Raw genomic sequence first — 15,121 nt, forward strand, 5'->3', positions numbered from 1 at the left:
TGGTTGTAGTGGTCAGCTCCCAGTACAACAGTATCAGACTTGGTTGTACTGGTCATCTCCCAGTACAACAGTATCAGACTGTGGTTGTACTGGTCAGCTCCCAGTACAACAGTATCAGACAGTGGTTGTACTGGTCATCTCCCAGTACAACAGTATCAGACAGTGGTTGTACTGGTCATATCCCAGTACAACAGTATCAGACTGTGGTTGTACTGGTCATCTCCCAGTACAACAGTATCAGACTTGGTTGTACTGGTCAGCTCCCAGTACAACAGTATCAGACAGTGGTTGTACTGGTCAGCTCCCAGTACAACAGTATCAGAGTGTGGTTGTATTGGTCAGTACAATAGTATCAGACTGTAGTTGTACTAGTAAACTCCCAGTACAACAGAATCAGAGTGTGGTTGTACTGGTCAGTACAACAGTGGTCAGGTTTCAGTATACTGATTAAAGACCGCCGTGTAACTAACGCCACAGGTTCAATCCTCACCGTTAAGGCCAATTCATGCTTGGAGCGTCAGGTGTCAAACGACGCTTCGCAGGACTAAAGTGACATCGAAACGATAAAATAAATTGGCCGCTGAGGATGTGTGCCGACGGGGTGCCACTGGAAAAATGAGACGCCAGTTCTGCTACCACAGACGTGCGTGGGACCACATTCACTTTTACACGTTTACATTTAAACATATACTGTCTGGCGAGTCGCAGACATGAATGGCGCTCACATCTCAGAACGTTGTGAGCCGTGTTGTTGACTAAAATCTTATATTTAATCAACTAAAAGTAGACTAAAATTAAAAACTTCCAGACGACTAAAATACTAAAATGGAATTTTGGAAGACTAAAACGACATAAAAATTAGCTATTAAAATGAGCCCCATCTGAAAATACGTTGTGCAAGGGACCCCCATACAAGATGAGTATTGTCGATATGATTCATATAAATATTCTAAATTGATCTCAATGTCATGTTGTGAGCTTGTAGATCGTCTATATTGTCAAATAGCTGAGCATAATCGTTGCTGCCGGGAGGAAACTACCTAATTCCATGTTTTAGCTTTTTGATTTCTTTTCATAAATCAATGACGGATAATGACAGAGAAAACCTCATAACTCACTTGAGCTGGATTTGGATAAAGTGGTGATAATGTAACAACACATGCAAGTATCTGACAATATATAGTCACAATACTAACTTTGATGAGGCAGTATTGCATTGTTTTAAAAATAGATGTTTTTCTTAATTTCATGAAAAATACATTATTTTCATTTTCATTTTGGAGTTAGGTGGGTTCTCCCCGACAGCAGAGATATAGGGTTTCAGTAGTTAAACACATTTTGATGCATGATCTTGCGATCCCGGACCCCACTTTGTGAACCACTGGGCTAGGGCAATGGTTCTCAAATGTTTTCATGTTAACTGAAATTGACTGCTGAAGATGTCTGTCAATCCAAAGCCTGCACCACCAAGGCTTTGGACGTCTGTTGTGTTTTTAGTTATTATGCTAGATGGCGCTCTTCACTAACATATAAGTCACCATTTAACCCTCAGTCATACAGGGAAAAAAGGATATCACATGATCGCAACATTTTATTCATCGTTGACTTCCGTGTTATTGAAAAAAGAAAACTCTCGCCTCACTTCTTTGGCTCTATTTTCAACGGACCATAACTGCATAATCGAGGGTCGAAACAACGGAAGCACAGAGAAAACCCGTAGTTATCATGGATCGGGGAATCGATCATACTAGTATTCTGTGACTAATTGAAAGGTAAGGAAAAACGACAAATCGCAGTCAGGGGATGAATTATTTATTTACTCTGGCAGTAAATTAGTTCAGGACGGGAACCCCTTTTGGTGTTTTAAGCATTATGTTATACTTCAGCTATTGAAAAATGGCAGATCTACAAGCTCATAGTGCAGCACAAGCTTGTAGATCTGCTATTTTTGAAAAATCTTGAAAATGTGGCGCAAATCTGTATTTGTATTCTTTCAGAGTGAACGTTTTTAACTCAAATCTTTGCTTCTGGGGGGTCCCTATAGAACAACATATTTCCAGATGGGGGTCGGCGGCCAATTACATAATTCTGGGGATCTTTGACATGAAATATAATTTGAGCACCACTGACATAGAAACGTGAGGTTTTTCAGAAAACTCGATTTGGAAGACATTTTGTAGAATCAGGTCTAAGTAAACATTGAAACAATGAAAAGTATCAAAAAGCGCTTGTGAAAAAAAACAAACATCCATTGGATCCTCAAGCTCTCTGCAAAACTGCGTAACTCCACCCCATCTCGCCTGCGTGCCACAGAGCTGCTGCTGTGTCAGACTGAAGAAAACATACTTTAGTGGGGCAGGTTTGTTTCCCCGTAGTCTGTTAAAAGTAACTATATGCAGACTAATGCAGTGTACCTGTTTATCAAACTTAGCACTGACACTAATGTTACGACAACAAATGTATCTCTAAAATCTATGTATTACTTTCAGAGGAGAACAATGTGACAAGAAATTAGTTCATATAACATTTCTCTCACTAGTTCTACTGAAACTGCTACTCTGTTTCCGCAAACGCCTCTTTGCAGAAGTTATTGTAATATTCAAAGTTCTGCTTATTATTGTATACCTGACCTATATAAGCAGTATCGTGAAACATCAGGGCATTCTTTCACGCGTTGCAATCCATTGTGCGAGCTTGGAGAACCACTGTCAGCTGTTCTTATCAATGACTGATAATGACAGAGAAAACCTCCCAACTCCACTTGAGCTGCATGGATTCGGGTAAAGTGGTGATAATAACAACACATGCAAGTATCTGACAATATATAGTCACAACACCAACTTTGTATTGCCTTATTTTTAAAAATATATATGGTTTTCTTCATTTCTTGATAAAATTATATTTAGCTTTTTTCCATTTCCTGAAAAATGAACATTTAGGTGGTTTCTGCCCGACAGCAGAGATATATATTATTACCGCAGACCCCCACCTGAATTCTTTCAGATTTCTTGCAAATTAAAAAGATCCTTGGTGGATCTTCTGCCATCCAAATTTCGGATTTAATTTGTGCCTTTGTACCGCGACGCTCCCGCCATGTAAAAGCTTCTGATGAAAGGTAAACAGTGTGTGCTTGTTCCAATGATACTCGAGTGTGTGTAGCGAGTGTTTGTGTGGGGGGGGGGGGGGGGCAAACTCCATCTTTTAAAGTGAATGTGTATGGTGGCACCTGGAACTAGGGTTTATGCTAACAGTTAGCCGCAATAAATGAGATAACTAGAGTTGCTGGGGAAACCCTGGAATCCCCTCAAAGACCCCTGGGGGTCCCAGAATCCCACTTTAACCCATTTTGGGGCGGGAACCACTTTTGCCATTATGTTGTACTTTAGCTATTGAAAAATCGTGAAAATGTGGCGTAAATCTTTGAATATATATTCTTTCAGAGCGAACGTTTTTAACTCAAATCTTTTCTCCCTGGAACAATATATTTTCATATGGGGGTCGGCGACCAAATACATATAATGTTTGGGGTCCTTGACATGAAATATTGAGAACCACTGATATACTGTAGAAACATCAGGTTTTTCAGAAAATTGTCATGATTTAGAAGACATTTTTAAAATGTCGTCCTCATGTCTAAATGGGTTAAATGACAACTTTAGTTTTTTTCAACCAAGGTTCATTTTTGTAGGTTCTTGATGGTCAGTCAGGGGCCGCCTCCTGGCTGTTGATTGGCTGATCGTCCACAGAACAGGAAGTGGGTTGATGGGAAGCGGAGTGGAACAGTTGAACGAGATGTCTGAACCGATTACTGACCTGGAGGAGGGGAGGGGAAAGGAAGAGAGGAGAGGAGAGGGGAATGGAGATTTTTATAGTGTTTTTAAGATGCCTCAATAATATTGCATAGCCAAAAAAGTGACGTCGATGTCCTTTCTTTCTTGAATACGTTTTTAGGGCTGAACCAACGTTATTAACCAGAAAGAATGTCAATAATGATATCTTACCAGACGAGCTGATCATCTGTAAAAGGTGTGGTGCTTAATATTATTATGTTGATACAATTTAGGCTCAGGCCTATTCGAAAACGTTGGGTCGGGTAGGTTGGGTTTGGGCAGAATTTGAGAACTCTAGTGTGGATCATCGTTACCTTCTTCTATCATTGGTCACTAACTGGTCACTCTCTCACCTCACTGGCCGTCTTGTTTCCCAGCTGGGTGGAGACTCGACGAAACGTCTTCCGATTGGCTCCGCCCTGTTGACAGGCGGTTAGGATGGCCCGGTCTTCCTCTCTGAGAAAAACACACCCGTGTGAAGTGAGGGGCGCTCTTATCATCGTACATCATCATACAACATCTCATCCCGGCCAATTAGAATCTGTGTCTTCACCTTCGTCTTCAATGTGTGTGGCTACGCAATGTTTGTGTTTACACAATCACTCAAAACTGGCCATTCATTATCGTTGTGTTTACACGCATGCTAAAAGCTGGATATAGGAGGGGCTATCGGCCGTCAATGACCAATTGGAGATAAACACACACTATACGTCATGGCTGTCACTATTTTCTAAGCATAATCACAACACCACACCACACCACACCTCCCTCCTCACTCACACACTCACACACACACACACACACTCTCACACTCTCACACTCTCACACTCTCACACACACACACACACACACACACACACACACACACACACACACACACACAGCTGTACTCACCGTGTCCACACAGTCACTTTCTCTCCAGTGGGAGTAGTCACACTGATGTTTCTAGCACAGAATGGAAGCTCCACCTTATCCTTTATTTGCTCCTCCCCCTAAGATAAGATAACAATATATTAAATACTGTATGTTTTTATTAGCACTTATAAAGTGCATTATTCCATACATACAACGGTGAAGCTGCCATCACATTGCGGCATTGGTGGTCAAATCTGTGATTGCAAGACTTAATTATGCAAAATTCTACTGCGCGTGCAATCCCCGTGCATCTACCACATGAAGCCTAGTGTGCCTGCTCTGTGCTCAAGTCTTGCGCATTTGAGCAACTAGACCTGTACGTGCCCGTCGGCTACTGGCCTACTTGAGAACGATGCAACTTGGGAACCTAATAATACCCGTTGTCAACTTTGGAGATCGCTGTATCTGCCTGTTTCTGAAGAGGGCTGACTGACTGTGAAAAGTGGACTGGTTAAGTAGGCTAATCAATTGTCAGGTGTGGGGTTGCCATGGCAATCAATTGGCTGAGGCAGAGGCTGGAAATTGCACAGGTGAGGGGATTTAGGCTGATTAGGCCCACTGGCAGAGCCTGAGCAGAGCCTTTTGTGGTGGTTCTGGAGAACCGTGGGTCCGACCGACTGCGGGGGTGTGGAACGCGTTTATAGTAGGACTAGACCTGTACGTGCCCGTCGCAGTCGGCCACTGGCCTACTTGGGAACGATGCAACTTGGGAACCTAATGATATACATTGCCATAGCACCTGTTTTAACTGTCAGCCGGTGTCCCACATGGAGATCTGTGTACAGTATGTGCCTGTGTGTGTGTGAAGACTGCAAACTGAAAAGTGTACTTGGCAATCAATTGGGCCCACTGGCAGAGCCTGATTGGTTGAGCCTCAATTGGCTGAGGCAGAGGTTGGAAATTGCACAGGTGAGAGGAGTTGGCCTCATTAGGCCCACTGGCAGAGCCTGACCAGAGCCTTTTGTGGTGGTTCTGGAGAACCGTGGGTCTGACCGACTCGATACCTGGCACTGCACTCCCTGTGAGGGTGTGGAACGCGTGTGTCGAATGTGAAGTCGGTGGGTCAAACGGTTCTCGAGTTACGTGCATTACAACTGTATACACACGCACACACGCACGCAGAGACGTGTCGCATTTATAGTAGAATCGTGTGCAAATCAGGGAAAATGCGGAAGTAAATATATTCTAACTCTATGCCCTAAAGCAGTGGTTTTCAACCAGTGGTCCGGGGACCACCAGTGGTCCTTGATGGGGTTCCAGGTGGTCCCCAGCTAACTGATAGATAGTTGGCAACCAAATGGACCCTTATAGTTGTTTAACTCTTGAGTGTAAAATCTTTTTTTACATTTTACGCTCTCAAGAGTTAAACATCTACATTACAATTTACAAGAAGTCTAGACAATATTGGAGAATGCAGGCGAATGCAGGCGAATATTAATACAACAAAATCTTATCCAATGATAACAAAATATTCCGTTTTGGTTCTGCATGAGAGGCTAAATCTAGGCTAAATCAAATGGTGGTCCGTGGCTCAAATGCTGAGTGCATGATGGGCCTTGATATGAAAAGGGTTGAAAACCACTGCCCTAAAGTAAACACACCTTCGCTACAAGCTCCCTGTTCTCCTCCTCCTCTTCTCCCCTCTTTAGAACTCCTCCTCCCTTCCTCCTATTGGTTTTGGAACGCTGGCGTCTCGTCGTTCTCTTCCTGGTTCGATTCCGGGCATTCTGGGAAACAGAATGCCCTGTTGCCTCTGTTGTGGTCTCGGGCTGGGCCGGCACCGCGGCCGGGAGCAACGGCCGGTTGCCATGGAGGTCTTTGAAGAAAACCCAGAATTCCTCCTGGAGGTGGGCGTGGTCTTTGAGGAGGGAGGAGATCTGAGTAACAGAAGTCACATTATTGATATAATTGAATAATTATCATAATAATGTGCTGTATTTGTCCCTGTATATACAGTGATTTTTATAATCTTTTGTTGTCATCTGGCATTGTATTTCAAAACTTTCCATATGGGAGAAAATGAGTCGTTAGATGTTGACATTTTTTTGCGACAGGACAAAAGTCGTCAAAAGCGCATGTTTAGATTAATATCTAAATCATTGATTTTGAATCAGAGATATTAGCGTTTGAATATTTTTCCTCCCGTCCGCTAAATTGGAGGGGGAACACATTTGACCAACCGGAAGTGGTTTCGAAAGTTGCACAACAGACTGTAGTATATCGCTCGCCAATATCAAACAATTAAAAAGCTTAAAAGACGGAACATCTCCATCCTGGGCAGTCAGCAGATGGGCTTGGAAAGACGGAACTTCCGTCTCGGGCAGGAAGTGTTAAAAGGGTCTTAAAAAAAATCGTAGCACATTAAGCTAATCATCTGTGGACCTCCCAAAATAATTTGGGAACCATTGGCCTACATCACTAATGCAACGTCTAATTGTCTCCACCAGGCCGAAGGCATGGGGAGAGAGTATGTTTTGCACTCCGTCCGTGTGTGTGTCCGTCCGTCTGTCTGTGTACAGCTAATCTCCAGCACCGTTAACCTGGTCGATGCCAAATTTTGCACACACTCCCTGGATGCCAACGATGAACCTCTGCCCCAAATTTTCCAGAACAGCCTATGCTATTGAGCTATAACAGCTGTTATAGCTCCACCAGGAGGCCGACTTTTGAAAAACACATTTTTATATTACTCCTCCAGAGTCTGTCTAAAATGAAAGAGGAAGAGATGATGACCGACTTTAAAATGAGACTGAATTGGTCGGTTCTCAGCATCGGGTCCCTGGACCACCAGTGGTCCAAAGCGACCCTTACGTTGAGTCTGTAACTCGTAAATTGAAAGTGTGCAAATTAGCCTTGATGGTACATGTGGTTACATTTGTATACTCTGTACTGATTTTGCACTTTTTCTTTTCTTTTTTTTAACATAATTCACTCTACTATGACATGCTAGTAGATAATGCCAATTATTCCTGGACTACAGCCCATGTAGAATTTCTATTTACTAGTAATAGAAGTAAAGTAGTTGTAGTACCTTGCTGATGTTAGACGGGTCGGGGGCAGAGCTTCCCTGCAGAACAGACACCACTTCCTGGTAGTGGGAGGAGTCTAGGCCCAGGCTCTGTTCCAGGTGCCCTAGAAACGTCCTGCTGCGTTCAAACAGACGCTGCTCCGCCACCTAGAGGACGAACGGCAGAACAGCAGGACAGGCTCAAGCCAACAACACTTCTGCATGAGACGTGCCGTGCCAACAACGCATCTGAAACGCATTCTAACTCCTGTCGAGGAGTTGCGCCAACGTATGCGAGACACATAGATGTAGGGGTGCACCGATGTGGAAATTCTTGGCCGATACCGATACCGATGTTAAAAAAAACAATCTAGCCGATAGCCTCCGATGCCGATGTTTGTATACCGTATTTTTCCAAATGGTAGCCCGGGCTGTTAATATGCAAAATCGATTTGGCCCCCGGGCATTTATAAGGAACTAGGCCAGGGATACTCAAATAGCTGAACATGTGGGCCACATTATGAAAATGGCAAGGGGCCAGTGGCCGATTGATAAAATGACAACATTAATGTTACTTTTTTATGTGCCTTATTTCCACATGACGTATGAAAAGACAAGTGCAATGTGCATTCTTTTATGGCTTGCCCATTTTCTCTCTTGAATAATTCTGTGCAATTAGCACATTCAACACAGACAACTGTTTCCATAAAACAAACTCACATAGGCTACTTCTCTATAAGCAGAATCATGAATAGGCATATTTCATTTATGCAAAAGGAGAAGAGAGAGAGTAATGTAAACTTTGTCTAATATTGGTTTAGAGCAGTGGTTCTCAAACATTTTCATGCCAAGAGCAAAGGACCCCCAAATATTTTTTTCAATCTACAAAAATAATCCCAAAATCGCTTATAAACAGATTTGGCAACACTGGCCAGAAAGGACCAGTGTTGCTTCTTTTTGGCTTATTTTGTATAGACCTAGGTTGCTTGTTTCTGCCATAGAGCTATACTGGCAACACTTCTGGTTGTGTCTGTGTCAGTCCCAGCTTCGTGACTGGGAGATGGGACTGTGGATAGTCTGGATAGAACTTTCTGTTACAGATAAATCCATATAAAAGTAGGCCACACAACTGAAAAGTATCGCGACTGTGACCGCAAGTTAGAAACTTGTGTGGTTATAACGAGGCACAGCTGTTTACAATGCGAAAATTAACAGCGGGGGCTTTGCTTTTGGTCTGGATGGATGAATTGCACTGGTCTGTCTCTCAAGCGCTTTTTTGGAGTGGAAGGTACGACAAGAGCAAAACTTTTGTGAAATATAAATGGAAGGCAGTTACTAGATATTACTCCAATCCAATGCAGTAAACATCCTAACAAGGGGTCTGGGAAGGGAGTGCAGGGAGTGTTATCTCTGGAACAGGAGGTCCATTGGAAAGAATGATTATTTTGGGGATGTGGAGTGCTGTTGTGAGGTGGTGAGGCCACGGTGAGAGGCGTGCAGAAAATAGGAGAGCTTAGTGCAAACTCAACACGCTGTGTATATTTACGGTAATATAAATGAGGCTGACTAAGTTTGCAAATAACGGCCCACATGGGCGCTTATACAGACGAGTAGCCCTAATAAAAAGAAAAAAAAGTTTAATTGTCCTGTCCTGTCTTGAGTGGTGCGCCCGCTGCCTGTGTGTGAGGGGAGGGGGGGAGGCTGCGGGGAGGAGGAATATCACTGCACTCAGACTCTGCACTGCACTGAGCGACATACATCTCCGTTATTAGGGTGTATTACCGGATTTGCCTGCAGAGCAGACCATCGGCTACTAAAGTTTTTTACCGATGGAAATTAAATTAAATGAAATGATTACTATATTTACCCAGGGTATCTGGGCTAAGCTCAAGAACTTCCAGCCAGGCCCTGCTCATAGAACACATTTCATCGTAGTGGTTCAATGCCTTGTTCAAGGGCACTTCAGCGGTGGTAATTTTAACGTGTCGGACCGCTGATTCGAACTGGCGACCTTCCGGTATCAAGACCGCTCCGCTATCCGTTCGGCCACCGGCAGTCAACAAGGCAAACATCGGCCCCTACCGATTGTCGGCCGATGCATCGGTGCACCTCTACATAGATGTGTTACTTTCGCTACTGTGGAGTGTGACTCAACGAAGGAGACTCTTTGTGTCTCCTACCGGAACCGCTGCTTCTCATCAAATGAATGGCTTAACAAAAACAAATATCCATTAATTCAAGTCTCCATGGGGTGAGTAATCGATAGTAAAAACAACAACAAAAAAGTAATTTTGTGGGTGAACTATCAATGTACATTTCTCAAATGTAGGGAATTTCTGAAATTCTGCTATAGTTGTGGGGACATTTGGTCCTCACATGTATAGTAATTACACGCGCGCGCGCACACACGCATGCACGCACACAAACACACACGTACCAGTCCACAGTCCTGAGCTTGTGTGGGTGTGAGGAAGGCTGCGTAGTCTCGGAGGACTTGAGGCCATCGGTCCAAAATAGCCGCCAGTCTGCCATAGAGCTCTACTGGGCATGCCCAGTCGCCATCACGCTCAAACTGCTCCAACGCACATAACAAACGCTCCGCTCTGTCTGGGGCGAGCGACACACACTGACACAACTAGAGAGAGGGGGAGGGAGAGAGAGAGAGATCAGTGATAGAGGGAGTATTCAGATTTTGTACTTTAAAGTAATCAATCACAATATAAAAATCACACCTGTGTGAAGTGAGGGGCGCAAACATATTAAAGTCTAACTCATGTTGATTACGTGATGTAATGGTGATGTAAAATAAAACGGTGCAAACACAAACACTAAAGTTTTCAAAAATATTTAAACGTTTTTCCCCCCAAAAAATAGTTAATAGCTTGTTTGGTGAACACGCCCGCAGGCGACTAGACCTGGATTGTGGTGAGCTTATTTTTGAGTGGTGTAAACCACTCCTACAACTGGCTTTTGTGTGCAGAAAAAAATGAGCATGGTTGCTATGTTCAAAATAATTTCTGACGTAATTAAATCACACCCGGGTGAACTGGATGACCGTAGCAACCATGGTCATTTTCTCTGCACAAAAAAAGCCAGTTGTGAAATCACATCCAGGTGTGATTTCATTACGTCAGATCAGAGCTGATCAGGCTATATAATACCTTACCTTATATAATACCTCACATCGGACAAAAACTCCAGCTGAATCAACTTCATGGTCACAAATCATCACATCAGAAGACGAGTCTACCTAGCCAAAGATCTTTAACGTCAGACATTACGTCAGACCACAGCTGATCATGCTATATAAAACCTTACACCACTCAGTTCACACGGGTGTGATTTTATTTCACGATACGCGTCCCGCGCCCCTCATGGGCAAACCTGGAGCAGACCTTTCGCTGATCCAGACGACAACGCCTGCATCACTCGCCCCCTGTCTGAAAGGACCTTTAGGATATATATATATATGCATGCAATAAGATCTAAACATTTTGACTGTTAACTCTCAGCACACAGTTCAATGTTTTGCTTTACGAATAGAGACAGACAGGAAGACAGACGAATAAGACAGATAGGCAGGTTCTTACTCTGTTGGTATAATCCTGAGCGAAGGCTAAAACGTCGGTCTCTCTCTGACCCTCACTTTGATCACACCACAGGCTGCCCTGCACACACACACACACACACACACACACACACACACACACACACACACACACACACACACACACACACACACACACACACACACACACACACACACACACACACACACACACACACACACACACACACACACACACACACACACACACACACACACACACACACACACACACACACACAGGAATTGAAGCAAAGACAAATGTCACGACTGACGTTTTTTTGTTTGGCCGTCCCAATCCCAACACAGTGTGCTGTGTTTCCTAAATAATTAACATGGAGTGTGTCACTGGTGGCGAGTGTGACACTGGAACGCGCCATGTTAGATTGTGTGTGCATCTACATCAATGTGCTGCTTTCAATCGCTTATATCTCCAATTCGGCGCCCGGGATTGCGTTTCTGGTAAAAACAAGGTTTATTCAACGGCCGATAGTATAAGGGTTGAAAAGGGGGAAAACCTTGGCAATAAGAGGTTAATTAATTAATTAAGCTGGCGTGGATTCGCAATGTATAGAATCACATACAGCCAACCAATCACTGCTGTTACTGCGACATACAGCCAACCAATCACTGCTGTTACTGCGACATACAGCCAACCAATCACGGCTTTAACCTTTGATTTGACAAAATAGCCCAGAGACCATTCACCACTGTGCCGCCAGGATTCATTAATTAATTCGCTGTAATTCACGCCAGGATTTCCCCCGTTTTACCCATATTTTAAAGAGCCAAAAGGCTCATCTACAGCAATGGCGGGGAGCATGATACTATTTCTTAATTGCTGTACATCTAGTGTGTTAAGTAGTCTCACCACTCTCGGTCTCACCACTTTCTCCTCGGGGTCACCGAGGTCGTCGTCGGGGGCGACACTTCCTGCGTGTGACGGTGAGGAGTCTGACAGAACCAGGCGGAAAGGTAACTCCAGGTGTGTCCATTCATCCTCTTCTAGCTCATCTCCTCTCTCCTCATCGCCTAGCTCCTCATCTCCTCTCTCCTCATTGCCTAGCTCCTCGTCTCCTATTTCCTCAAGTCCTCTGTCTTCCGCTTGTTCCTCACCTCCTCTCTCGCCATCTCCTTTTTCACCTACTCTCTCGTCTCTTGCTCTCTCCTCCTCATCTCCTCTCTCCTCTCTCCTCCCTCCGCCAGACTGCGTCGTGTGACGAGGAGGAGGCGATCCGCATCGCAATGGTCTCCCGGGCAACCGTCCCAACCTGGCGAAGGTTCCATATCTCTGACCGATGGACGACAGCATCACGGCCGGCGGGGGAGGAGGGGATGCAGAGGAGAAGACAAGTCCCGAGGTGCACGGCGACGGGAGAGTCCGACAGCCGGGGGTGGGGCTACACGGGGAGCGGGGCGAAGAGGACAGAGGGACGACGGAGGGCGAGACAGGTGGAGGGATGGTGAGTGAGACAGGTGGAGGGATGGAGAGTGAGACAGGTGGAGGAATGGAGAGTGAGACAGGTTGAGGGAAGGAGAGTGAGACAGGTGGAGGGATGGAGAGTGAGACAGGTGGAGGGATGGAGAGTGAGACAGGTGGAGGAATGGAGAGTGAGACAGGTGGAGGGATGGAGAGTGAGACGGGTGGACAGGTGGAGGGAGAGGAGGAGGAGGGAGGCGGTATGGAGGGAAGTGGCGTTTCCACGGCCACAAAACCGATCCGCCGGAAGTCCATGTCCGGGGGAAGGCGGGACGGGCAGCGCAGACTAGTACCGCTGCCGCTCAGGCTCCGCCCCTTCGATGACCTCATCAGTGCCCGTTGACACGGGCGCTTCCGACGGGCTCCTCGAGCAGCGCTTATGGGAGTGCCACTGTCGTCGGCATGGTGTTTGAGTGACTCGTGGATGAATGGAATACTCCACTGATCATTAACAAAAAAAAAGAAAAAAGACAGAAAATATGTATTTAATCAAACAAACATTGTTGCCGGGCAGGAACTTCATATCACCATATTTGGACTTTTTTTGTTTCGTTTTTGAGGGGCGCCCCTCCTATAAAGAGCTATAGTGTGGATTCTGTCTGAACACAAACATTAAATGCCCTTGACAATGGATGGAGAACTTACGTCATATGTGTCTGAGCAAATCGACATATGTCGGTGGGAACCCTCGGCCAATAAGGGACCACCATTCTTGATGATGACGTACGATGATTAGAGCACCCCTTATTTCACACAGGTGTGATTTTATTTCCTATAGATTAATGCACTACTTTATAGTACTACAGTGTAACGCAAACGTAGAGAACATCTACAAGCTTACAACACATGCACAACAACAACCTTTAATACAGTTAATACAAAAACTATTAGAATTGTTGTCTCCACCAGGCCGAAGGCATGGGGAGAGAGTATGTTTTGCACTCCGTCCGTGTGTCCGTGTGTGTGTGTGTGTGTGTGTGTGTGTCCGTCCGTCCTTCCGTCCGTCTGTTACCAGCTAATCTCCGGCACCGTTAACCCGGTCGATGCCAAACTTTGCACACACACTCCCTGGATGCCAACGATGAACCTCTGCCCCACATTTTCCAGAACGGCCTGCTGAACGCAGCATGAAATTTACATGAAATCTTTCACACATTTTCTTACTAGGCTGAGGAATATATCCCACCCTTTTCACATTGGCCTGTTATAGCACCACCAACAGGTTGATTTTTGCAAAACACATTTTTGGAACAAAATGCCTCAAAAACATGTTTATATTAATCCTAAACATTTTGCCAAACATCTCACACAGTCCTATCCTCCTGGTGGAGACCTGTGCCCAGAAGGGCACTTTTTCTAGTTTTGGGTTGATTTGTTGATATATAACAATTCTATTTAGCCATTGGTTATTGCTTTGCACTATATATATATATATATATATATATATACACACACACACACAATAAAAATCACACACCTGTGTGAAGTGAGGGGCACTCTTATCATCATGAACAACTGAATTATGTGATTGGTTAGCCGATTTGCTCGTCTACATATGACGTACATTTTCCCTTCATTGTCAATGGCATTTACTGTTTGTGTTGCCACACATTTACGTCATATTTGGCGGACATTTGACCGAATTTCTCCTTTCATTGTCAATGGCAAATATGAGACGTGTGTGGACAAAAGCTGTATATAGGAGGGGCTAGCGCCCCTCAAAAATAGAATAATAGAAGGTGATGTTACAGTCAGCCAGTGAGGTAATGTGTTGACGTCTTTCTCCAGAGGGGGGCGTTGATCTGCAGGCTTCACTCTGCCACATGCTAACGGCATCGAACCCACCACACCTTGGTTACGGTACATCTAGACGATATGTGCGCATGCGCGCACACGCACACACACACACACACACACACACACACACACACACACACACACACACACACAATGTTCAACATTTAAAAACAAAAGTTTTCATGATTTTTGGAAACGCTGTACCTCATGACGCTGTAGATAAACGCTGTACCGTGGGCACCTCACGACGCTGTAGATAAACGCTGTACCGTGGGCACCTCATGACGCTGTAGATAAACGCTGTACCGTGGGCACCTCACGACGCTGTAGATAAACGCTGTACCGTGGGAGGCACCTCATGACGCTGTAGATAAACGCTGTACCGTGGGCACCTCATGACGCTGTAGATAAACGCTGTACCGTGGGCACCTCATGACGCTGTAGATAAACGCTGTACCGTGGGCACCTCATGACGCTGTAGATAA

The 15,121-nt window shown here is 44.8% G+C and overlaps 1 protein-coding gene across 2 annotated transcripts in view; it reads right to left on the reverse strand.

Annotated features, from left to right (window-relative positions):
• Positions 1 to 3,629: 3,629 nt before the first annotated feature.
• Positions 3,630 to 15,121, reverse strand: part of gon4la (gon-4 like a) — a 31,801-nt gene continuing 20,309 nt past the window's right edge. The window contains exons 18-26 of one of the 2 annotated variants that reach the window (XM_079523046.1): positions 14,589 to 14,705; positions 12,246 to 13,280; positions 11,343 to 11,420; positions 10,190 to 10,387; positions 7,777 to 7,920; positions 6,347 to 6,622; positions 4,725 to 4,822; positions 4,184 to 4,286; positions 3,630 to 3,813 (exon numbers count right to left, since the gene is read on the reverse strand). In XM_079523046.1, the coding sequence (XP_079379172.1) occupies positions 3,700 to 3,813; positions 4,184 to 4,286; positions 4,725 to 4,822; positions 6,347 to 6,622; positions 7,777 to 7,920; positions 10,190 to 10,387; positions 11,343 to 11,420; positions 12,246 to 13,280; positions 14,589 to 14,705 (2,163 nt within the window). In that variant the 3' untranslated portion in view covers positions 3,630 to 3,699. Of the gene's footprint in view, positions 3,814 to 4,183; positions 4,287 to 4,724; positions 4,823 to 6,346; positions 6,623 to 7,776; positions 7,921 to 10,189; positions 10,388 to 11,342; positions 11,421 to 12,230; positions 13,281 to 14,588; positions 14,706 to 15,121 lie in introns of both variants that reach the window. The other variant, XM_079523045.1, reaches the window with a different exon arrangement.

This window comes from Electrona antarctica (assembly GCF_951216825.1).
Source record: "Electrona antarctica genome assembly, chromosome: 15".
Lineage (NCBI taxonomy): Eukaryota > Metazoa > Chordata > Actinopteri > Myctophiformes > Myctophidae > Electrona > Electrona antarctica.